This window comes from Gymnoscopelus braueri (assembly GCF_963280865.1).
Source record: "Gymnoscopelus braueri genome assembly, chromosome: 14".
NCBI classification, from domain to species: domain Eukaryota; kingdom Metazoa; phylum Chordata; class Actinopteri; order Myctophiformes; family Myctophidae; genus Gymnoscopelus; species Gymnoscopelus braueri.
Window position 1 is genome coordinate 10,462,726 of NC_137619.1, and position 25,974 is coordinate 10,488,699.

General features: G+C 41.1%; 2 protein-coding genes across 2 annotated transcripts in view; one reads left to right on the plus strand and one right to left on the minus strand.

The window, feature by feature from the left end:
* Positions 1-25,974, minus strand: part of eys (eyes shut homolog) — a gene marked incomplete at both ends in the record, with an annotated part of 383,646 nt that overhangs the window by 89,820 nt on the left and 267,852 nt on the right. Inside the window, one exon of the mRNA XM_080449567.1 lies at positions 2,612-2,788. Within this exon, the coding sequence (XP_080305693.1) occupies positions 2,612-2,788 (177 nt within the window). The remainder of the gene's footprint in view (positions 1-2,611; positions 2,789-25,974) is intronic.
* On the plus strand, positions 13,635-24,938 carry LOC308099982 (protein O-mannose kinase-like; the record flags this gene model as incomplete). Its single annotated transcript, XM_080448884.1, has 2 exons — positions 13,635-13,698; positions 24,058-24,938. The coding sequence occupies 2 exons, from the start codon at positions 13,635-13,637 to the stop codon at positions 24,936-24,938; spliced, it is 945 nt and encodes a 314-aa protein (XP_080305010.1).

The following is a 25,974-nucleotide window of genomic DNA, read 5'->3' on the forward strand; positions in this document are numbered from 1 at the left end:
GCAGTCAAAGAGTTAATGCCATAGTAATGGCCCATCTTACTATTATTATTATCCTCCTGACTTAGTTTTTTATCAAAAGGGGGTCAAAAGTATGCCCAATAAAAGCCTATAATTGGGCAATGGGGATCCTTGGAGACGCTGCTGTGGTGCTGTGCTGCTGTGCTGCTGTGCCAGAAGCGCTTCCCTTAAAACGCCATAAAAATAAGGGCAGGAGGATAATAATAATAGTAATATAGTAGTAGGATGGCATTAAAACAATGCCCCCCCTAAAAAATTTAAATAAAAAATAAATAAAAATATATATATATATTTTATTTTATTTATTTGTTAATGTAAATTTCGACTAGTCGACTAGTCGACTACCACTGGGTTAAATTAGTCGACCTGTAAACATCTCTAGTCGTGAAAGCCCTAGCGCAATACTGGTTCTTATCGCTTGCAACCAGTGTGACGTCGTCTGTTAACTCTTACCCTGCCAGAGTTTTTTCAGAACAGTCTGTAGCCTCTGCCAGGGTTTTGACCGATTTTGGTACCTTTTCGCATAGCCACAAAATATTTTTCTCAAGTATGATTGATCCCCAGAAAATGTCTAATCACAGATGAGATTCAGGTGTGGTTTCACAAATGTCAACGAGGTCAATTTGACCTTGTTGTCATGTGTTGTTTGATGTTTGAAAATAGCTCAAAACCAGTGGTTTCAAACCAAAAAACATTGTGAATTGTTTGTCCGTTTCAATTTTAACATTGAAGTGGATGGAGCAGCAAATCTTTGGAAATTGTTATCTCCTTATTCGTTTGGAATATCGAAAAGGTGTCAATCTTAAATAATTAGAGAATCTTTTTAGAATTTTTTTTTTTTTTTTTTTTTTTTCATGACGTTTTTAAACGTCTTTGGCAGGCAACAGCTAATTTCTCAAAGACGTTTATAAACGTCTTTGGCAGTTATAGAGTTAAGGGGTCTATGGGTTCTGACTAAGTGATTGGGAAACGCTGCTATTTATTATGCAGTAAAAAACGCACACGATAATGTTAACGTTGTTTGATAATGCAAAGTGACAGCAATATCGAGGTGAGCGTTCATTTCTTTCAGTGAAGCAAAAATGCTGAAGATCATGCACCGCATACACTATGAGCAACCGTCACCTTTACTTTAGATATGATATGAATGATGCACAGTGTGATCCTCAGAGGGTTTACAAATGGAGCCAAATCCATTTGTAAATCCATCAGATTTAAATTAACAAGATTTTACATGAATTAACCCCTTAAGACCTGGAACGCATCTGTGTCATTTTTTTATTTTAGCTAAAAAAAGCATTATTTTACACTTTGGCTATTCAAAAATAGCAGATATACAAGCTCGTAGCGCGGCACCGAGTGCCGCGCTACGAGCTTGTAGATCTGCTATTTTTGAAAAATTATGAAAATGTGTGCACATCTGTGTGCAATTTGTTTTTGCACAATTATGAAAATGTGTGCAAAAAATATATATTTTTAAAGCCAACATTTTTAACTAAAATCTTTGCTTCTGGGGGTCCCTGGAACAAAATATTTTGAGATGGGGGTCGGCGGCCAAATGCATATCATTTTGGGGGTCCTTGACATGAAAAAGTTTGAGAACCACTGACATAGAATGTTTTTCAGAAAACTGCTGGGATTTAGAAGACATTTGTAGAATCGGCTTCAGGTCTCAATGGGCTAAAGCTGTAATTTGGAACTTCTAATGCATAAAACATTATTTTACCGCTCTGTATGGTAGAGTATGTTAATACAATATATATGCTCATCTGCACTGGTTGGAGGAGGTGACGCTACTCTACTATTGAGACATTTAGGACAGCTACTGGTTGACAAGTAGTGCTGGCTGAATCTCATAGGCGCATGCATATCTTGCCATGATATGCACCATGGGGGAACCTCCCTAAGCGGGGGTTTCCCTCTTGGGCCTAGCGGTAGATGTTTTGTCTCTCACGTGGAACACCCGGGGGTTTGAATCCCGGGTAATATTGTTGTCGGGCAGAAACCTCTTATGTCCATATTTTAACTATTTTTTATTTTTTTGTCGAAATCAATGCCCTACTCAGTGGTGTAAAATAACTAAGTACATTTACTCAAGTACTGTACTTAAGTAAAATTTTGAGGTACTTTTACTTTACTGGAGTATTTCCAATTGTCTATACTTTTACTTTTACTCCACTACATCTCACTACAAAATAGCCGATCTACAAGCTCACAACGCGTCGCGATGCGACACGTTGTGAGCTGGTAGATCTGCTATTTTCAAACATTTTAGTACTTTAAGTACATTTTGATACCAATACTTTTGTACTTTTACTCAAGTAAATGTTTTATTCTGGACTTTTACTTGTAACAGAGTACTTCTACATTGCAGTATTGATACTTTTACTTAAGTAAAACATTTGGGTACTTTTTCCACCACTGGCCCTACTCAACATACTACAGCTAACGCGGCTATTTAGGCTCATTTTGAATTTGAATCCCGAAAAGTAACAGTATTGGACATGAGAGGCTTAACGCCCGACAGCAAACGATCATGAAACTTACAGGATTACAGCTTGAAGTATTAGTGAGAAGAACAGGCTAAACTCACTGTAAAGGATGGTGCCCTGGGTGGCCCTGGTTTTCACTGTCAAGTAGAGAGTCACAGGAGAGTCAGCGGGAGCGGGTCGATCATCGTCACCGCCACCAGAGGACTGCAGCAAAGATGCAAGGGACCGCAGCTCCAAGTAAGATGTACTGTTGAACCACGGGATGAATATTGTGGTATCTGGAAACCCACAAAAAAAAAACAACACGACAAACTAGTAAGTAAATATCACACAATAGACCATTGGTTCTCAAAGTGGGGTCCGGGGACCCCCAGGGGTCCTTGAGGGAGTCCCCCAGGTGGTCCCCAGCTAAATGATGAATAGTTAGGAACCAAATGGACCCTTATGGGTCTGTAACTCTGAGAGTGTACAAATGGAACCAAATGGACTCTCAGAGTTAAATTAACATTGATTTTACAATATAAATTGGGGTCCCAGAGATAGAAATGCCATTAAATGGGGGTCCGTGGCCTAATGCGTGTCAAACTGGGGGTCCTTGAAATTAAAATGGTTGAGAATCACTGCTAGAGCCGTAAAAATTTTCTCTTATGGGGGTCCCTACGGCATATCTTTTCAAATGGGGGTCTGCGGGCTAATAAGTGTCAATTTGGGGGTCCTTGACATGAAAACGTTTGAGAACCACTGCAATAGACATCCTGAATAGTACTTTCTCAGTGGGAAAAACATTTATACTAATATATGCACATGTACAGAAGTGTTATTCCTATTGCGATAATAATCATCAATTGAATTACTGTATGATCATCATCATCATCATCAACACCTGTTGCATAAGATTCCTTATTTCCCTGATTCACGTCTGTAAGGCAGCATTTAGTCATTTTGCAACATTGCAACATGGCAAGCCACCTCCAAGCATTTATTTACCGGGAAAAAAATAACCTTATGCAACGAAATCGGAAGCACAGGGATAATGGCGGCCGGCAGCTTGCAGATGAAAACAAAAACAATAATTTTGGACCCAACTAATAAAGCAAAATGACACTGAAGCACACTCAATATTTTACTGTGTAGTGTCCAAGCTAAAAACAAAAAACAAAAGAAGGCGTAGCGAAAGCTTTCCCTCATATTGGAGTGGCTGTGGTAACGGAGTTACCACTCAAAGTACACAGTAAAATCCTCCGTGTTCATGTATCCATTTGCAACTCTGAGAGCGTGGTCCATTTGGTTACATCATGCTCCCAGAGTCAAATGAACACTGAGGATTTTATTGTGTAGTAAACCCAGTGGTGTAGAGTAACTAAGTACATTTCAAGTACTGTGCTTAAGCACAATTTTGAGGTACTTTTACTTTACTGGAGTATTTCTATTTGTCTATACTTTTACTTCTACTCCACTACATCTCAGAGGCAAATATTGTACTTTTACTCCACTACAATTATTTGAAAACTTTAGATACTAGTTACTTTGCAGATATACATTATTACATTATAAAACATACATTAACAACTTTAGCTCTATTTTATACGTAGGCTATTTGAAAATAGCAGATCTACAAGCTCGTTGTGAGCTTGTAGATCTGCTATTTTCAAACATTTTAGTACTTTTACTTTTGGTACTTTAAGTACATTTTAATACCAACACTTTTCTGCTTTCACTCAAGTAAATTTTGAATTCCGGACTTTTACTTGTAACAGAGTACTTCTACATTGCAGTATTGATACTTTTACTTAAGCAAAACATTTGAGTACTCACTGCGTAAACAAAGCTAAGAGAACGCATGTAGCGAAAGCTCTCTCTGTCTCTCGTATTGGAGTGGCTGTGGTAATCCCCAGCAGTGATGGTTTACCTTCGCTATGAGCAGAGTCAGCAGGGCCCTGTCAGAGCTGTGTGCTCACCCTGTTATTTCCCACTGGATGACAGAAGGGCCGATGACTTTAACCCATTAAGGCCTGAGGCTGATTCTATAAAATGTCTTCAAATCCTACGTAAAAAAAAAAAAAAACATATGTTTTTTTAATCAGTGGTTCTCAAATGTTTTCATGTCAAGGACCCCCAAAATGATGTGTATTTGGCCGCGGACCCCCATCTAAAAATATTTTGTTCCAGGGACCCCCCAGAAGCAAAGATTTGAGTTAAAAATGTTTGCTGTAAAAATGTGTATATATATTCAAAGATTTTCACGATTTTTCAAAAACAGTAGATCTAAAAGCTCGTAGCGCGGCACTCGGTGCCGCGCTACGAGCTTGTAGATCTGCTATTTTTGAATAGCCAAAGTGTAAAATAATGCTTTTTTTACCTCAAATCAAAAAATGACACATGAGATGCGTTCCCGGTCTTAACGCGTTAAGGAGAAGAGGAGCGGGCAGCCGCTCAGGTCATCAACTTGACCAGCTAGTAGTGATGATCTGCTGGCCTGTACAAAAAAAAGGACACTTCTGTACACCCAGCGGAGAGCGCAGCATGCATGTCAGAAGGATTCACACGCAAGGCCACCCCCGGGTTCCAGCTCGGGGGGAGTCAGAGCTTCTGAGAGTCCAGGTGTCGGGGAACATATTTGACGTTTCCCACAAAGTAGAATTTAACCCATTAAGACCTGAGGTTTTTTGAAAGTTTTGAAATTTTGAAACATTTTGAAAAAAAAAATCTAAAACATTTTCTTTCAAGATTTTTTTTTCAAGATTTTTTTCAAAAATAGCAGATCTACAAGCTCATAGCGCGGCACTCGGTGCCGCGCTATGAGCTTGTATATCTGCTATTTTTGAATAGCCAAAGACATCTAAAGTGACACAGATGCGTTCCAGGTATCAATGGGTTAAATCATAATATAAGAGAGTACAAGGAATGTTTTTCGTGGAACCCTTTTGAATAGATGACATATCCATGAACATGAGCACCGTGTGCTCGCCCGCCTGCCCGCCCACCCCTTCACCCCCCGGTGGTTTAACCCATTCAATCCGGGGGACGCATCTGTGTCATTTTTAGATATCTTTGGCTATTAAAAAAATAGCAGATCTACAAGCTCAATAGCGTGGCACAGAGTGAGCTTGTAGATCTGCAAAAAAAAAAAATATCGTGAAAATTTGTGCAAATCTTTGAATATATATATTTTTAAAGGGAATATTTTTGACTCAAATCTTTGCTTCTGGGGGTCCCTATTACAAAATATTTTGAGATGGGGGTCCGCAACCAAATATATATAACTATGGGGGTCCTTGACATGACAAAGTTGGAGAACCACTGATAAAAAAAACTGTATGATTTAGAAGACATTTGTAGAATCGAACAGAAAGGTCAAAATAATAGAAAGATTTGACTTAAAAATGTTCGCTTAAAAAAATGACGTATTCAAAAGATTTGCTGAAACTTTCACAATTTTTTGAATAGCCAAAGATATCTAAAAATTACAGATTCTGTCCGGGTCTAAATGGGTTAAAAAAAGCATATCATTCAAACCATATACTGTATATTACCCATGCTTCTTTCCAACAGAACCAAGCTTATACCCATGTACCAACCATAGGCCTACTATAGAACACTTTCCACCTGTCAACCACCAGGGCCTGTCATGTCAATCTAAGTCTCTCAAGACAGGCTGTATGTAGGCTCACACAATTTGCAAATGTTTCCGCCTTCCATTCTGTGCAACGGAAGCGCTATAAAAAAAAGCGCAGACTGTAAAACGGATGTCTGCCACCCTCCTCCCCCACACTTCTGTTTTGTCGAAGCATAATCGTCACTGTCTGGAAAGAAACCAGCTAACTCCATTTTTCTTTTTCATAAATCAGTGCTATTGAACACCCTTTGTCCTGTTGGTTCAAAAAATATTGAAACAATGAAAAGTATTAAACAGCGTGAGCTTGAAGGTCCATTCAGCTGTTCTTATATCAATGATGGACAAAACCTCCTAGTTTTTTCCATTTCCTGAAAAACGTACATTTTGGAGTTTTGGTTTCTGCCCGAGAGCAGAGATATGTACATTAGGTTGCTACTTACTGTAGCAGAAATTGACGTTTAAAAATACATTAAAAATATTTTTTTAAATATATTCTAGTGATGGAAATGACAAACGATGACAGCATCCTGTGCACTGCATTCAGAGGAAGTATTTACAGACTATGTAGCATTCAAAGATTGTGGAATAACTATCTGGCTTGAGAGACAATGTCAATCTTGGTGACACAGGCCATCACACAGGCATTATCACTTTATGTATGACTATGAATATTCTATATCTGCTGTTAAGCAATGTCTATGCTAGTCTGCAATATTCTGCCTCATTTTTATTTGTTTGTTTGTTTTTAGCACACACCTTATGTATATTTTATATAGTTTTCCGGTTATCTGGCTTTTTACTGTATTCCTTTCCCCCCTTAAGACTATACTTTGAGACTGCAAATCCTTGGAGCTTGTACAGAAAATAATTTCACCCACTCTTTTTTTACACCAGTAAACTTGTGATGTGACAATAAAAGCATCAACGCATACTGCCTCTAAAATCATCTGCCCCAAACAGCCAAACACTCAGACATGAGCGACAGAGCCATCAGTTTCCTGGCACTCGACGCTGATCACCCCCTCAATCATCACTTCACATTACTGCCATCTGGACTGAGATGCAAGGACTTTAACCCATCTAGACCGGGAAAAACGCATCTGAGTCATTTTAAGATTTCTTTAGGCTATTCAAAAATAGCAGATATACAAGCTCATAGCGTGGCACCGAGTGCCGCGCTATGAGCTTGTAGATCTGCTATATTTTGAAAAATCGCGGAAAATGTGTGCAAATCTTTGAATATACATTTTTTGAAGCGATTTTTTTTAAACTCAAATCTTTGCTTCTGCATGGGGGTTCTAGTACAAATGTATTTTAAATCCTAACAATTTTCTGAAACACTTGTGTTGCTATAATATCAGTGGTTCTCAAACTTTTTCATGTCAAGGAGCCCCAAAATTATATGTATTTGGCCGCGGACCCCCATCTCAAAATATGTTGTTTTAGGGACCCCCCAGAAGCAAAGATTTGAGTTAAAAAAATTGCTTAAAAATATATATATATTGAAAGATTTGCACACATTTTTACGATTTTTCAAAAATAGCAGATGTACAAGCTCATAGCGGGGCACCGAGTGCCGTGCTATGAGCTTGTATTTCTGCTATTTTTTGAATAGCCAAAGTATAAAACATGGATAAAGTCGTTACACAGATGAGTTCCCGGTCTTAATGGCTTATAAATGGGGGAGAGCTCACTTCAGAAGCAGTTCTGTCCACTCTGCCATCACAGCGTTTGAAAAACTGCTTCACTGACAGCGTTGGTGTGTGCTGGAATGTATGAATGTATTTATGGGGGACTATATGTATTGTCTTTATCTGTAACGCTGTTCTGTTTATATCTGTGTTTCTCTTTGTTGAACTGGGCTGTCAAAACAAATCTTCCTCCGGCGTGTGTGTGTGTGTGTGTGTGTGTGTGTGTGTGTGTGTGTGTGTGTGCGCGCGCGCTGCACACCAAATAAATATCTGTTGATTCATAAGGCCACCTGTGACATTTGCTTGATCATATTCATGCACAGTACATCTACTCTTTTGTCTATGTACCCGACAATGTTATTAGTGTAGCCCTTATGTGTCCAATCCTCTTAGAGAAGAATAGATGGTGGATAAAATTGATTTTGAAAGGAGAACTGTACAGTACATGAAGAATATTTAGAATTTAATGAAGAAGAAGGAAAAAAGAGGAGCATTAATGATCAAAAATTAATTGGGAGTTTTCCCTGATTAGCTCAAAGTACACAGTAAAATCCTCAGTGTTAATCCATCCATGTGTACGTTTCTGACGAAGAAACCTTTGTCAGAAACTATCTGAGTTAAAGCAGCAACACTGAGAACTTACCTGTGTGTAGGGCAGTGAGTTAAAGCATTTAAAACATTAGGGACCATGTTTATATACCAAGACCTGTATTCCTTGAGCACAGCGTATATGTTTTGAATCATTTACAGTAGGAGGAGCGCCGCATTTTTGGAAATCCCAGCAACGTGATGAGGCGCTGGGCATTTACATATTTTGCGTGCGCGCATTCATATGTTGGGGTTTTTCTCTGCTAAATAATTTAAACTTGGGCATTTGGAAGCGTTTTAAGGCAAGCGCGTTGGTGTTTGCAGCCGAGAAAGAAAAGCCTCAGTGGACACACACAGCCCCTTTACTCTGGAAGACTGATCTTTATTTCAGGTTCTTTATCTTGGGAGGAATCCTGGAGGAATCCTGGAGGAATCTTAGCGAGCGAAAGCAGACAAACAGTCTAATCCACACTCCCCCATATCCTTAAAGACGGGGTGCCGTGATTTTCAGTGATCCCCCCCACCCCCCCAACATAATCATCAGGTATTATGGTTATACTAGGTCCTTGTATAAAACCTTCCTCCTAGTAACTAGGAGGAAGGTTTTTTTCAAAAAAGTGTACAGAAATTGTTAATATTATATTTTCATGTGGACAAGCCTCCAGTTCATTAAGTATACCTGGTTCTCACCTTAGCACCTCCTCCACCACCTTAGCACCTCCTCCACCACCTTAGCACCTCCTCCACCACCTTAGCACCACCCACCTGTCCTAGTCCCTCCTCCTCCTCATGCCCACACCTGTTGTGTTATAATGAGGGGGAGGGTATGTTTTTACTATGTCACTAAAGCGCTGTTTCTCTATTGGCACGTTTGACCCTCAAGGTTTCAGCCTCCAGGTAGAAACTCAAAATAGTCAGAGAAGACATAAAACACCATAAAAAGGCACCGAGTGCCGCGCTACGAGCTTGTAGATCTGCTATTTTTGAAAAATCTTGAAAATGTGTGCTTTGTTTCTGGGGGTCGGGTCTCTAGAACAAAATATTTTGAGATGGGTGTCCACGGCCTCAGGTCTTAATGGGTTAATATCATACAGCACAGCAGCATGAGATCACAACACAGCTGCTCAACTCAGAGTCCAACATAACCTTGACATAGCTGGACCTCTGCTATTATGGGAGTGATTGGGATGAAACGCACACACACACACACACACACACACACACACACACACACACACACACACACACACACACACACACACACACACACACACACACACACACACACACACACACACACACACACACACACACACACACACAGTCGCACACACCAGGAGATGCACTAAACTGCCATTCATGTTCACAACTATCCACAAAGCAATTATTTATAAAAGATGCCATGTTGACCTTTTTTTGTGTGTGTGTGGCATTCTTTACCTTTATCCTAACCCTGACCCTAAACCTATCCCCTACATTGCCTAACCGGAAGGTTTTTTATTAATTGTCACCTTAGCTCTTAACATTTTAAACGTTCATTTTCCTCAAGGGAACCACAAAAATGTCCCCGTAAGTCACGTTTGGTCTGGTTTTACTATCCTTGAGAGGACATGTAAGTCATCAACAATGCAGTATTAAATTATTAGCATATGCTTGATACAAACAGAACTAGGTCCAACCACTGTAACATCCTCAGTGTTCATTTAAAGTCATGCTGTGTAACATACTGTATATTTAAGTTAAAAAAAAATCACCTCTCATAGCTCGGTTGAGAGTACTGGAGTACCGATCAAAAAGTAATGCTGCAGGGTCCCTGGTGCCCGAGGATATTTTGGAACGCGACAACAAGTTGTCAGAAACTATATTTATTCATGTTAAAATGCAGTAATTTCCGGTGCCTACGTCATTTGAACGCAAACACTCGCAAATACAAATTGTGTTTAATAGTGTTTAGAGAAGATGTCAATAAAAACATATTTATTCAGTTATGGTTATTGTGAACAACAAAAATAAATTTGGTTTAATTGGAAATTCAATTAAATTGTTATTTTACTGAGTACAACAGAGACGAATGTGGAAGGTTCCTCAGAGTAGCAGCGGTGTAAAGTAGCTATAAGTACATTTACTCAAGTACTGTACTGTAGTTTGAGGTATTTTTTTACTTTACTGGGATATTTCCAGTTTTCAGTACTTTTGCTTCTACTCCACTACATCTCAGAGGCAATTATTGTACTTTTTACACCGTTACAATTATTTGAAAACTTTAGTTACTAGTTACGTTGTAGATTTTGATTATTATTACAAAACATACATTAACCACTTCAACCGTATACATATTTCGGCCATTTGAAAATAGCCGATCTACAAGCTCACAATGCGTCACATTGTGAGCTTGTAGATCTGCTATTTTTCAAGAGGTTTTTATACAATTTACACATTTGAAAACTTGTGAAATGGGACATTCTGCATAATGAGTGCATTCAACTTTTGGTACTTTAAGTACATTTCGATACCAATACTTTTGTACTTTTACTCAAGTACATTTTGAATTTTCATCAATATTCGTCTTTTAGAATTATTCTTTTACTTACGGTAAGTAAAACATATGTGAATGCTTTTTCCACCACTGAGAACAAGCAGTGGAACCGTCGGGATCCAGCGTGTGTCCCCTGAATAACAAACGGAGCACGAGTTCATCTGGGATTGAGAGCTCTTCACTGGATCCTGACGCTTTGGAGTAAGGGCTTATAGCGGCGCTGTGGCACCTCATGCTGAAGCTGCAGTTGTGTGCAGGCCGCGAGATATTGCAGCCATGCTTTCATGATGGCGGAAAAAAAGAGAACATGAAAGTATGTTTTTCAGCTGTGAAGAAGGTGGTTTCCGGAGAGGGTCTATCTGTCAGTTACAGAGTGAGATACTATGTGCATGTTCTACCGTACCCTGGGGGTCGCAGTCGGACAGAAACCGTGTATCTCTGAGAGCCAAAAAGTTGTTCAAAGAAGTGCTGCGTAACTCCCAAATGGTGTGGACTGCAGACTTGCAAAGAAAATAAATCCAAGGCTCAAAATGTAAAGATTTATTTTGAGCAAGGCAACAATACGACCAATGCGTATCGACCAAGAAGGACCTCTGTATTTCGTCGTTTTGTGTTGTTTCTTAAGTTAATTCCAGATTTTATACTTATTGTGATAGTTGGCCTAACTGTCAAGGCTCCAGAAAGACAACCAGAGACTCCAAGAATGCACTTTTGGGTTTTGTATTCACCTCTCCAACTCCAGCAGTCCAGTGCAGACTATAATACAGTGCATTCTCAGCAAACACGAAAAATAAGACTGGCCAAAATAACACACTTGAAGACAACGCAAAAGAACAACACCTACACAGATGAGAAGCTGTAACAGCCCATACCTTTACTTTCAAAGGGCCCTGGCAGCTCTCACTCAGGCTGTTTCCTGTGCGTCAACCAAGATCTAACTGAATGTCATCACCTGCAGGCTCCTTTTTATATAGAGACTGAGACATACCAAAACACATAACAGCAATTGGCAATTCAATTAACTCACAACAAGCACCAGGCCCATGAGTTAAAACACAATTACTGAAGGTTTTTACCATCGACTTCACATGAATTTCCGGGCGCCCATTCAAACACAAACTAGTCTCTTTTTAAATAAGATTGCTCTTGAATCAAACACCCCTCCTCCTCTGCAGCACAGGATTGCCACTGCAGAGGGGAGAGAGGTGACCCACACAATCAATGAAACTTCAGTTCAATAAATAAACATATTTGAAACCATGAGCAGTAGTACACATCAGCAATGCATTTTGCAGTATCACTGATAAAACATACAATGACACAACTTGACCCACACTTCCAAGCCGGCTGGATGGTGGTTAATTTGGAACTAGCTGTGTAGTCATCTGTGTGCAATGTCCCTGATCATTGTCTTGTGTATAGGGCACAGGCTGCCCCGTGACACTTATCATGCAAAAATAGCCCATCAGCAAGTTCACAATGCGTTGTGACGCATTGTGAGCGTCTACATCTGGTGTTTTCACAATTTGGGGAAAAAATAGTTTAAAAACATTATTTGTGAATGCCTATAATGACATGGGATGCCATCGGGATGTCAGGTTGACAATGGTTAAGTCTGCCTTATTTGGTCACACGGTCTTGTTAATCCATGTAATAGGCTCTATGCACAGCAGTCATATAGAGCACCGAAGTCCTGACGTCACTCGTTCATCCCCAGGTTTGCGGAAGTAATTTCTCTATGGAGAATAACATTGGGTCATCTTAGAATCGTCTCATATAAGAATTGTGGTCCAAAAATAAACACCGCGTGTCGGCGTTATTGTCAGGGAGGAGGTTCTGTATCGTTTATGATAGTCAGTCACTTATATTTGATACAGTCTGTTTCTGGCGAAAATGTAACTAATTCGGCGGAAGTAACATTAGCGTTTTCTCACCGTCAGTTGATGCTTCATATCCATAAGAGTCAACCCGCCGTGGTCATTTGTTTATTTTTGGAACACAGTTCTTATTTGACACGATATTAAATACGTCTGTGGGATTCAGAACGGGGGTGGAAAACTGCGAACCAGGTAGACAAACAAAGGATGTGTAAATGACGTCAGACTTCGGCGGTCTATTGGGAATGAATTAATAATCCTTACTTCCTTCACAGGTGTAACCAATGATACTAATTAAGGCTCTGTTCCAATTAGTGTGGCATAGTGGTTGTCTTATTTTCAAGGACCCCCATAACAGTGTACAAATGGAACCAAATGGACCCGTAAGGATCCATTTGGTTCCATTTGTACACTCTCAGAGGGAACCAAAATGGAGTGTTTCTAGTGAGCCAACATGCACGATATCAGCACCCTGACCAGAATGGAACAGAGCCTTCATTAGTATCATTGGTAACACCTGTGAAGGAAGTAAGAGGTAAGAGGCTCAATTTCTTTCTAATATGGCTGCTGTGCATAGAGCCTATTGGTTAAATATTCATAAACCCCACAGTCACAAAACCAATTTGATTTCCCTTTCACTTAAAATAGAAAACAGAAATAGCAAAAACAAGCTCACGTGTGAGCTTGTAGATCGGTTATTTTTGCTGCTTTTGTGTGACACTGTAGTATGACAAAGTATGGCGTTAATTTACGAAGAAAAAACTGTTTAATTATGGAAATACACGGTTTCTGTCCGACAGCAACGATAAAGCAGGGATGTCCACCAACGATCAAGGAAGGAAAAGCCACAGCGATAAGAGCAGGTTGGGCTTTTCAGATGGTTATAAGCAGTCAAGAGACTTGAAGGTGAATCATGAAGATAACATAATGGAGTTTGAGGGGGAGATAATAATTATTTATTTTGTCTGGATTAAGTAAGCTTCCTCTCATTAATTGCAATGCCCATAAACTGCCATGGAAGTAAAAATTAGAAAATGTAAAAAGAAAAAAAAAATGGAGAGAACAAAAGTGCTACGGGGTTGCAAGAGAATATCTGAATATTGCTGATGCTGCAGATCATTAGAAGATTATGAAGAGATGGGTTTCTTTGTATTCTCCGTTCCGAGGGTGTGGGCGACAGTTTACAGTTATACTAAGACAAAGGGACGTGGGTATTTCAGTCAGTAAAATGCATGACCACTATATATCACATTATTTACAGTAAAATACTTAGTTTGAAGGCCACGAGAAGTAGATGATTTAGATTTAATGCATAAGTTAAGGCTGATGAAGGCTGTTTAGCTGAAACCTCGTATCTTCATATCTCCACTCGGCAGCGACGATACAGTATATACAGTATAGTCACTCTGCTGCCGATAAAAAGACTGTAAGTAGAATTAGTGGTTTTAGCTGGTTTCTCAGGCCCTGTTTAGACGGTCTCCAGGGAGAACGGTAAAATAAAATATCAGACGTGCCTTCCGTTTAGACGGCAACAGTGTTTTCAGTGGTTGAAGACGCAACAAAGTGAAACCCCCTTCAAGAGTGGAAATCTTTGAAAACGCCCAAGCCTTAATTGCGTCTCTGTGTAAACATGCAATACGGGGAAACAGCAAAACGTGTGACGTTATGCCACAGATGGAACCAAAATGGACCCGTGGTCAATGTATTTGTACCCTCTCGCTCTCAAATCAAAATATTGAAGAAAATAAAAACCTTCCTAACGATGATGTCACTGGTAGACAGGTTTCTGAAGTGTCCACAGCCCTCCTATGAGACACAGACTGAATAGAACATTTTATCAGGAGCATTAGTGAGGACCAAATATATGAAGACAGTTTGAAAATGGGCAAAGTCGTCCTTTAACCCATTGATACCTGGAACGCATCTGTGTCACTTTAGATGTCTTTGGCTATTCAAAAATAGCAGATATACAAGCTCATAGCGCGGCACCGAGTGCCGCGCTATGAGCTTGTAGATCTGCTATTTTTGAAAAATCTTGAAAAAAAAATATTTTGTATTTTTTTTCAAAAAACGTTTTTTTTTTAAGAGTCGCCTCAGGTCTTAAAGGGTTAAGAGTTGTGCTCTGGCTGAGGTTCAGCACTGCAGACAGCGAGTCCCGGCCCTAGGAGGCAAGAGTGATTGAGGGGCGGTTCCCTCCCGCATGCCTCCTCAATCAGCTCAAAATGATGACCGCTGTGTCCCATCAACAAGCGACGACACCTGGGTTCTGATCAGCCTGCCTGGGCCATACAAACTGAAGCTCACCTCGGCACCAGCGTTGTCAACTTAAATCTGCTTATTACAAGCGACTTTAGGGTTGTTTTTCGGTAAAGTCGCTTGTAAACATTGGTGGTTGAACTTGCGGGTTGCTTTTTTGGGCTTGTTTCTGAAGTGTAGATGTTGCTTATTTGGGCTTGCTTCCTGATGTTGTTTTAACCAGTGGTTCCCAAACATTTTAATATCAAGGACCCCCAAATTATTATGTACAGGCATTGTCTGCGGACCCCCCCATCTAAAAATATTTTTTTGCCAGGGATCCCCGTACAAGATTGGCGTTTTTTTTTTTTTTTTCAAAACATTCTAAATATTTTTTAGAAAATAAAAAAACATGAAAATAGCCGATCTACAAGCTTGTAGATCGGCTATTTTCAAATAGCTGATGCGATAGGGCTCAAGTGGTAAAACGTGGTCGCTTCTTTTGGGCTTGTTTTCATAGACACAGTCTACTGGCTCCGCCGCCTGAAGAAGCTCGGAGTAGGACGTCGCATCCTCAGGCTATACTACAACAGTTCTGTCGAAGGCATCCTAACAGGCTGTGTCACGGCCTGGTACGGGAACTGCACTGCCCGAGAAAAGATCAGCCTACAACGAGTAGTGCGATCGGCAGAGCGGATAATGGGAATCGAGCTCCCAGCGCTCCAGGAACTGTACAAAAAGCGGTGCGTGGTCAAAGCCAAGCGCATCATCAAGGACAAGCACCACCCAAGTCACAGACTGTTCAACCCCCTACAACGACCGCGACCGGGCAAGGGGCTCTACCGCAGTATCAAGAGTTCCACCACCAGGTACTGGTGTAGTTTCAATCCGGCTGCTGTCAGAATGCTGAATGGGGCATAAGCCTGAATGAGGCATAGGCCTTGTTCAGCAGCCTGACAACAGGCAGCGCAGACTTTTTTCTGGCTCTTCCTGAACACACCTGTGGATTATACCAGGGACAATGACTTGGACTTTAGCCCCCCCTCGGACACACCTGTGGACTACACCAGGTACAAATGACTTTTTGTTGCACTCCCTCATGGAGCTACATGCGGATTATACTAGGGTCAGTCCACTCTAGGTGGACACGCACTGACCTTTTGCACCTTAATCCCTTGTATAACGCACTGACTTTTTTATTGTGCTCCTTTTCCTCTAAGCACCTTAACGTCCATTGTCTATCATGCACAGTATAAGTATAACATGCACAGTATACAATACATTGCTGCTATGCTCAGGCACCTTAGTTTAGTTTTTTTTAGTTTTTATTATCTCAGGTAATTTGTAAATATGTAGATAACTTGTCTGGCCTTCTGTTGCTCTCTTGTTTTGATCTCCTTCCCACTTACCCCCCACCCTCTTCTTCTCCCCCCCCCCTCTTCTTTCTATGGAAACTAACGTTGCGATGGGAACGATGTACAAAAAAGAATTTCACCCACTTTTTTACCTTGTAAACCTGTGATGTGACAATAAAACTGATTCTGAGTCAGTTGTTTCACAAAAAAAAAATCTGGCAACACTGCTCAGCACGGTGAAGGTTCACTCTTCCTCTGCGTGGGACGCTGTCGGGCGGTAAGACGCACACTCCACTCTTTCTCAAACAATTGGCTTGAATTGAACTCTCTACTACTAATGGACTGTCTTTTCTGTTTTTAGGCAACCTTTGGTGAATTCTGCTAAAAGACGAATATTGATGAAAATACCCCAGTTTGGGGCAGATGATTCTGTCACGGTGCGAGGCAGAGAGGGGTAGGACCCAAGCGCGTGACAGACAGACAGACCAAGGCAGAGCAGCTCAAATGCAGGCGGTTTATTAGAAAACCAACACGAGGAAAACAAAACACTAGGGCATAGGGGCTCAAATACTAGGAATACACTGGGAAAATCTATAACTAGGAAATGCAACAAAACACAAGGGCATATACATAGACAAGGACTAACTAGACATCGTGACAGATTTATGTTTGCCTGCATTTATTTCCCCACCTGCCTTTGTTAAATTCCCAGAAAAAAATGACCTTTCCAGCTCTCTCAAGGTCTTGGTGTTGGTCAGCTTCCACAATATCCATATTTCGTGTAGTGTAGCGCCCAGGATCACTTAGAAAATTGGCACCGGGTGAAAAAAAGGGTTACAAAATCGCGGGATAAAAATGTTAAGAAAAAAAAAATCCATATTTCATCCACTTGAGTTTTTTGTTTTCATAAAGCCCTATTTTATACTTCATTATTTATTTATTAAAAAAAAAAAAATTATCCCACGATTTTGTAACCCTATTTTTTACACCCAGTGCCAATTGTCTATGTAATCCTGGGCACTACCTTCCCTCTGCCAACCTAGGGAGGCCAGGGCCAAGCTCAATGCATGAGAGCCAACTGACCTTCTTGTCACCTGACAGGGGAGAGTTTCCCTGGTTGGACGTAGCGCGTGGAAGTAACACGTTATTCCAACCAGTTTCCTTCCCCTCCATCAGGCGCCCCGGCTGGCCAGGGGGAGGCAGTATAGTGACCAGGATTACTGCATGTTTTTGTGAGGGTACCTACCCTAGGAGACACGGGGAGAACATGCAAACTCCACACAGAAAGGCCAACCCCACCTAGGGTACGGGCACTGATGACGCGGAGGAGAGAACACGCCCCCAGCGCCCACAGCGTCCCCTGCGGGAATCGAACCCAGGACCTTCTAGCTGTGAGGCGACAGCACTACCGACTGTGCCACCGTGCCCCCTATACTTCATTATTACAGTGTCATGCAAATAATAATAGTAGTTTTCATTTTTTTCTCCTTTCTTTTAATTTGTTTTTAAAAAAATGTATGCCTCTAGTGACATGTCCAAAATAGGCTTTAAAGTGGTTAAGTCTCTCGGTGGGTTTTTATAAACAACACCAAATGAAAAGCTTGTGACTAAATATTAACTACATTTGATCAATTGGAACACAGGTTCTGTTTTCCATTTCGTGAAAAGTAACCGTTTCGGACATACAAGGCTTCTGCCCAACAGCGACGATATACAGTGTAATTTGAATGAAGTAAATCATTAACCACTTAAACCCCTGCATCCATATTCTGCGGAAAACGTTGAAATTTTTCAGCGACGATATCTAATGTAGAGCGAACACAGAAAGGTCACTAGTATAGTGCCCTGATAGGGTCTCCGCTCAACAATGTGAAGAGGGTTTAAGTGGTTAAAGCTGCTAAACGGCGACAATGTGATAATCATAATGCCGAAGACCATAAAATATCAAGAGGAAGAAGAGTTGTATTAAACTTTACTTTTTGGTTGTTGCTTATATGCATGACTAGAACAAGTCTAGAACCACAGGAGAGATTCTGTTTTCAGTTATGTTGACAAGAGGCATCATAGTGTAAAGGGAATATAGTTGCTGTCGAGCAGTATCTCCATATTTCAACTTTCCATGTTTTTTTTTTGGTGTGTGTAAATTGATACCCTATTAATTTAGAGTCATGCAAAGTAAATGGTAAATGGTGCGTTTATATAGCGCTTTTATCCAAAGCGCTTTACATTGATTCTGCCATTAACCCATTTACACACACATTCATACACCGATGGCGGAGGAAACCATGCAAGGCACCAACCTGCTCATCGGGAGCAATTAGGGGTTCAGCGTCTTGCTCAAGGACACTTCGACACTAACTCTAGGGGAGCGCCCCAGCCCGGGATCGAACTGGGAACCTTGCGGTTTTCCAGTTCACTCTACCCGGCCACTCTACCCCTGAGCCACTGCCGCCCCAAAGTAGCAGAAATAGCTGTTCTTGCTATTTTTTATACGTTAAAAAAAAGTGTGTGCCTGTGGGTTTTTATAAATATTTAACCAATGATAAGTGTTAATAAGAGCTTGTGACTAAATAATAACAATATTGGATCCATGCTTCTTTTTTTCCATTTCCTTATAATGTACAGTTTTGGACATATAAGGTTGCCTGTTCCCTATATTTTACAGAACACACATGTAGTGGTGTAATATTTACTGCAGCCCAATTTGTGGATTCTTTCCTTAGTAACTAAATATTGAAGCAAAAACTTATCCCTATTCCCTTTGGAATAGTACTTTACAGTACAGCTGACGCCCCTTAACTGTCTCCTTAAAGGTTTAATGACATTCACTTTTACACCACATTCAAAGTCTTTGTCCTGGTCCTTCAAAAGTGTACAAAAAGTTTTAAGTGAAAATTCCATTCCAGTGATCAATGGCAGGTGTTTTTCTCTCACATTTCTAAAGCCTTTTCAACTGCAATGAAAAAAGAAATCTTTGCCTGCGGGTGTCGCTGGTGAGGGATTTTGCCTGTCAATCATCGCCTCTGCTCCGCCCCCCCCAAAGGAAAGGATAGGGGAGGGGAGGGGCGAGGAGGAGAGTGGGCGGGATTATTCGACAGTGACCTCACTGTCGAAGGGCCAAGCTCAGATTACTTTTCAGCCTAATTATTCAGAAAACCCCAGACCACAGAAAATCCACTGAATGTTTTAAGTTCAGGTTTTTTGGGTGTAATTGAGGTCATAAAACCCCAAATAAAACATTGAAAATAAAAAAAGTGAAAATGAATGTCATGATACCTTTAAACCCTTTATATAACTTGCTATTGTCCCCCACTAATCACGCACTTAAAATACTACATTCTTTAATCATCCGTATGATAATTCGTGAGCATCCTACCCACTTACTTCGAATTACATTGTTCATGGCCTGAATCTGAAGGGTGACCTATGTTTTAAACACAAGTCGCAATATAGCGATATATAGCGGGTGACGATAATGAAGATGAAGTGGAGGGCCGAGCTTATATTTTGATTAATGACGTATTTTGTTTTGAAATGGACAAATTTGGACCAAACTGTGGTCCCCAACCTTCCATTTTATCATTCAGCTCCTGGCTGACACACCAGACTGCAGGGCCTCAAATATTCAAGGTGTAAGGACTTAAGGTAATGAGCCGTAGTGGGGAAGTCATGATCGATATAGAACACGTCTGAATAATTTCCTGCATCGCTGGTTCCCTGTGTCATGCACACTACGAGCATACCTCTCCACCACCCACCCACCCACCACGCACACCCTTAGAACCACTTTTTTGTGATTACTTCACCTTCAATTGAATGCTTACACACTCGACAGAAAAGTCTAACAAAGGTGAGTTCTATGACCTACGCCGTGTCTTTCCCTGAAAAGCCAATTTATCATAAATTAGGGGCCTTTGAGATACCTAGATGAGCGGAGGCTTAATCTTGACAAAGCCGGTGGGCTATAAGGTTGGCTGCTCGATATCAAAGCGCGATCCAACCACGAGGCAATGGCCCGGTTTAACCCTTTAAGACCTGGAACGCATCTGTGTGTCATTTTTTGATTTCTTTGGCTATTCAAAAATAGCAAATAGGCTACACAAGCTCAGTGCCGCACTTTTTTTTTAATCGCGAGGGGGCCGTGTTTTTCCGATAAATGTTTTCATTTATTTTTAATATTTTTGGAAAATGAAAAAAATTACAATAACAAATTGAATAAAATATGTGAAAAAAGTAATCGAGAAAAACACGGCCCCCTCGCTTATTAGGACATGTTAACATGTTAAAAATGTTGTTTGAAGTTATAATGGGTTCGTATAGGAATGGTGCGTGTCTGATAGAATGAATATCAAATGTCTAAATACTGAAACAAGCAACTTAAAAACGGTCTGGGGGGCTCAAAAAAGCCTGAGTAGACGATAAAATGACCCAAAGAAATATCCCTTTAAGTTAAAAATGTTGTTTCAAAAAAATATACATACTTTTGCACCAAGATTTGCACCAATTTTCCATGATTTTTTAAAAATAGCAGATCTACAAGCTCGTAGCACGGCACTCGGTGCCGCTCTACGAGTTTGCCATTTTTATTTATTTATTTTTTTCATTTTCTTCCATTTGTTTTTCATTGTTTTCTTTTTTTCCATTTTTTTTTTTTTGAATAGCCCAAAGAAATGTATAAAATGACACAGATGCGTTCCCGGTCTTAATGGGTTAACACACAGCTTACCATTACTGCCCCCCCCCCCCCCCCTTGTGCACTTTTAAAAGTCTGCAAGGCTGGGGTAAAAAATATCAGTCCGTCTTCCGTCTGGCCCGGTTTGCCCTTTATTTGCTTCACAGCATTGCAGTGGTACGGAGCGAGGAGGGTAGAAAGGGACAGAGCTGTTGTGTTTTCTCTAAGACTCTTTTATTATTAATATAATCACAATGCCTCGACCTTGGCCATCATTTAAATAGCTATAGAAAGCTAAAGAAAGAAAAAGAAAAAGTTAAAGACGGGGCTCCAAACAGAGATATTCCACAGGATTTCACCTAGTCATGGTGTGATGAAAAAAAAAAAAACATGAAAGAGAACCTTTAACTCAATAGGACAACGTTGTGTTTGTACAGCAACTGTAAACCCTGCTGGGAATGTAAATATATACTTGCTATTGGCAACGGCTTAAAATGTACTTACACTTGCTGCAGGCCAGATACCGATACGCTCCCACTGTGGTTCACCACAAGTCTGTCTGCTCTATGAACCCTTTGGCAGCTAACCAAGAAATGTTCCTCATGTTTGTATTCTAAGAAACTTTGTTGGCTGCTATAAGGCATTAAATTGGCTTATTAATGTTGCGCAGCATGTTCTAACCTTCACCTTTGGCAAGTTTAAAAGGTGCGGTTCTGTTACAATTCCTGGGAATGGCTATCAGTGTGAAACTTGCACTCTTTACTTCTTTGACTTTGTTAGAGTGATATAATTTCCGTTGGCGAGTTATATATAAGCCACAAGAGGCTGTGGTTTACTGTGGATTTTGGAACAGCTAAGAGCCGTTCTCTCAGCCGTTGTAAAATCACCAGTAAACCACGATGCATTCGGCATAAAGTCTGTGTTTATCGAGTATTTCAGAACGGGAGTCATCCGATCAGAATCAAGTAATGGAACTATCCGTTATAGCAGTGGTTCGCCCGCCCTTTTTTTCCTTTCAGCCCCCCTTTCTCACATCTGACACAAGCTGAGACTTTTTAAATATCTTGAAATATGTATGTATATATTTGCCAGACCCAAGGGGTCGGGCTTACATGAGGCTTTGTACCTGTTTCGTCCATACATGGGCATGGTCACTTTGTCCTCCGGCCCCAGCCAAAGAAAAGTTTGTGACGTCCCCTTTCGTCACGAACTATTCATGACATCATGAACTTCAGTTATAAAGTGGTTTGTAGGTGTGTTACATACTAGGACTTAATTCTCAGCCTTTATTTGCCCCAAGCAGTGGTGGAAAAAGTACTCAAATGTTAAGTAAAAGTATCAATACTGCAATGTGGAAATACTCCGTTACAAGTAAAAGTCAGAAATTCCCAATTTACTTGAGTAAAAGTACAAAAGTATTGGTATCAAAATGTACTTAAAGTACCAAAGTAGAAAGTACTCATTATGTAGAATGTCCCATTTCACAAGTTTTCAAATAAAATGTCTAAAAATAATTTGAAAATAGCAGATCTACAAGCAGATCTACAAGCTTGTAGATCTGGTATTTTCAAATGGCCTAAATGTATATAGGGCTGTTAAGTGAGTAATGTATGTTTTGTAATAATAATCAAAATCTACAAAGTAACTAGTAACTAAAGTTTTCAAATAATTGTAGTGGAGTGAAAGTATAATATTTGCCTCTGAGATGTAGTGGAGTAGAAGTAAAAGTACTGAAAATTGGAAATACTCCAGTAAAGTAAAAAATACCTCAAACTTGTACTTAAGTACAGTACTTGAGTACCTGTACGGTAGCACTTTATAATAACTATAAACTATAAAGCATTAGTTAAGCATTAGTAAATGCTTAATTCCTCATGAACTCATCATTAGTAAAGCATTATTCATACATTACTAAGCATTAGTAAACACAGTTATAAATGTTGCAACTATACACTATTAAGTATTAGTTAAGCACTAGTAAAACACTTGATCTATCATTAATTCATCATTTGTATAGCATTATTCATACATTACTAAGCATTAGTAAACACAGTTATAAACCTTTCAACTAAACACAATTTACAATTAGTTAAGCATTATTAAGTATTTACTTCATCATGAATTCCTCATTTATATTGAGGTATATAGTAAGTACTTTATTGTCATTTTCACCCTCAAGTCAAACAGATCCAGTTCATGTGATCAAACCCCCCCCCCCGCTTCCTGTTTAGTGTTTCTTTTCCCCTGCATTTTGACCAGGCATGCTATATTCAATAGCCTGTAAGAAGGGAGGGAGGACTCCCGGTCAGTTTCTTTTTTCTTCTCACGGCAGTACAGTGGAACCCTATGTGCTTAGCAACACTACTTGGAGCGATCATACTGGATATAAATATTCTGTGACCTGTTGAAAAGGTAAGATTAACGAAAATCTCTGGCAGTGGGCAAACGCAGCCAGAAATAAGTCTGGCAGTGAATGAGTTAATCATTCATTGTGTCTTTACTGTGAGGTTACTCTTCTGTACCTACTGTACTTGTAACAGTCACAGATACAGGGCATAGAAGTTCTGTATCTGTGATTGTTACTGCTGTGCCGTCTTTGGCGCCTGAATTTCCCCTGGAGTATCCATCTATCTGTCTGTCTGTCTATCCATCCATCCATCCATCCATCCATCCATCCCATTGGCTTCACGGATAGGCCGAGCTTTGCGTCCCGTTTGTGCCCCTGCACAATAAAACTCCATTATTTTACAGGTTAATGCACAAGCGTTTGTTTGGGCACAGAGGTCTCTCCAGCTCTTTAGTAAACAGAATACAGTGCATTTTCAGGTAGGTGACAAAATTGTCTGTATTCCGAAGTTTGCCTCCTCTAAAATGGCGCCCGAGATACAAATGCCTCAGAGCCGAAGGAGGCGTCTACCTTTATATGTCTATGGTCTGACGGCTCTGCTGTTCGTCAACGCATTGACGAACGCAACAGACGAGGGCTGCCCTCCCAGACACTTCAAAGTGGGCAACATGACAAACTGCTCTCCCTGGCTGCAGTGTCCGCACATCAACGCGGAGGTGCGCAGCTTGAAACTGATCGGCCAGGGAGTTGTGAAGCGGGTGTTCCTGTCAGAGTGGAGAGGTCAGAAGGTGGCGTTGTCCAAAATGACCTCTCAGGAGTTCAGGTGGAGCTTCCACGATGGTGCTGCCAAGCTGCAGGCCCTGCAGGGCCCCCTGGTGGTGCAGCTGGTGGGCCTGTGCCTGGAGGAGCACATGATGGTCACCGAGTACCACCCACTGGGCTCCATGGACAAGCTGGACACCGTGCTGGCACAGGAGAGACACCGGCAGCACGACACCTGGCAGGTACGCCTGAGGTTGGCCGCGGACCACGTGTCCGTCCTCGGCTACCTTCACGACAGCCCTTTGGGCCGTCGCGTCATGTGCGACTCCATCACGCCTGAGAAGGCCCTCTCCCAGTTCCTGCTGACCAGCGACTTCCGCTTGGTGGTCAACGACCTGGACGGCCTGCCGGAGGTGACCGCCGCCAGGGGCGCCAAATGCTGCAACCAGGAGATGATCGGGGACTCGTTGGCGCCGGAGATGCTCTGGCCGTTCGAGGGCCTGGCCTTCGACGACAAGCTCATGCCCGCCTACGACGAGAAGACGGACGTCTGGAAGATCCCGGGGGTGACTCGCCGCCTGATGGGGAGCGTGGCCGGGGGCGACATGGTCCTCTCCCGCCTGTCCCAGGTCCACGCGGAGTGTAAGAGGACGGACCCTGCCCTGCGGCCCTCCGCCCGGGAGGTGCTGCGGGTCTACTGGCTGGTCTTCGACGACATGGTGCGAGACACCTTTAGGAGGTGCTCTTAAAAATAAGAGCACCTCAGTCTCTTTTAAACAGAAAGTAATACAGAGGACAGGAGCCTATCCTATGTCTGACAGCGCCGCGCCACCGTTTTCCGCCACAGCGCCACCTAGAGCCTGCAAAATCTAGGGCCCCCCTAGTGGCGCCCTAGGCAACTCGTAGGCAAACCGAAGAAGAGGTACACCTAGAAATCACGTGATCACAACAAAATGAAGCTGGTTTCCTGTAGTGTTATAGAATTTATAAAAGTCAATTTTCTCAGCTTGTACTGTACTGTATTCTGTTGTTTTGGGTGAAAACAAGCCACATTCAACTGGCCATAACTATGGAGTGGTTTATTCTACGAGACCCCCCCCGTGGGTGTAATGAGGCGATCGGCGTGAGGAGGGCGATCACAGAACCCATTCCGGTAGCACTTTATAATAACTATACACTATAAAGCATTAGTTAAGCATTAGTAAATGCTTAATTCCTCATGAACTCATCATTAGTAAAGCATTATTCATACATTACTAAGCATTAGTAAACACAGTTATAAATGTTGCAACTATACACTATTAAGTATTAGTTAAGCACTAGTAAAACACTTAATCTATCATTAATTCATCATTTGTATAGCATTATTCATACATTACTAAGCATTAGTAAACACAGTTATAAACCTTTCAACTAAACACAATTTACAATTAGTTAAGCATTATTAAGTATTTACTTCATCATGAATTCCTCATTTATATACCAAGTAAGTACTTTATTGTCTCCGCCGTAGGTGGAGAATATGTTTTCGCTTCGTCCCGCCGTGTGTGAGCAAACATTGTTAGCCAAGCTAACATTGGTCAAGCTCCACGTGATACGTGTCAATATGTTGACACCAATGCTTTTGATTGGCTAGAGGGACGCATGACGAAATAAAATTCTATAAATAGGTGTGTCACTTCAAAAGGCCACTACTTTTTGAAGTGAGGTAAGACAGGATCAATCAGTCTTGATTGGAACAGTACCTTCCAGTCCAAATCACCCGTCCGTGCGTGTGTGTGTCCC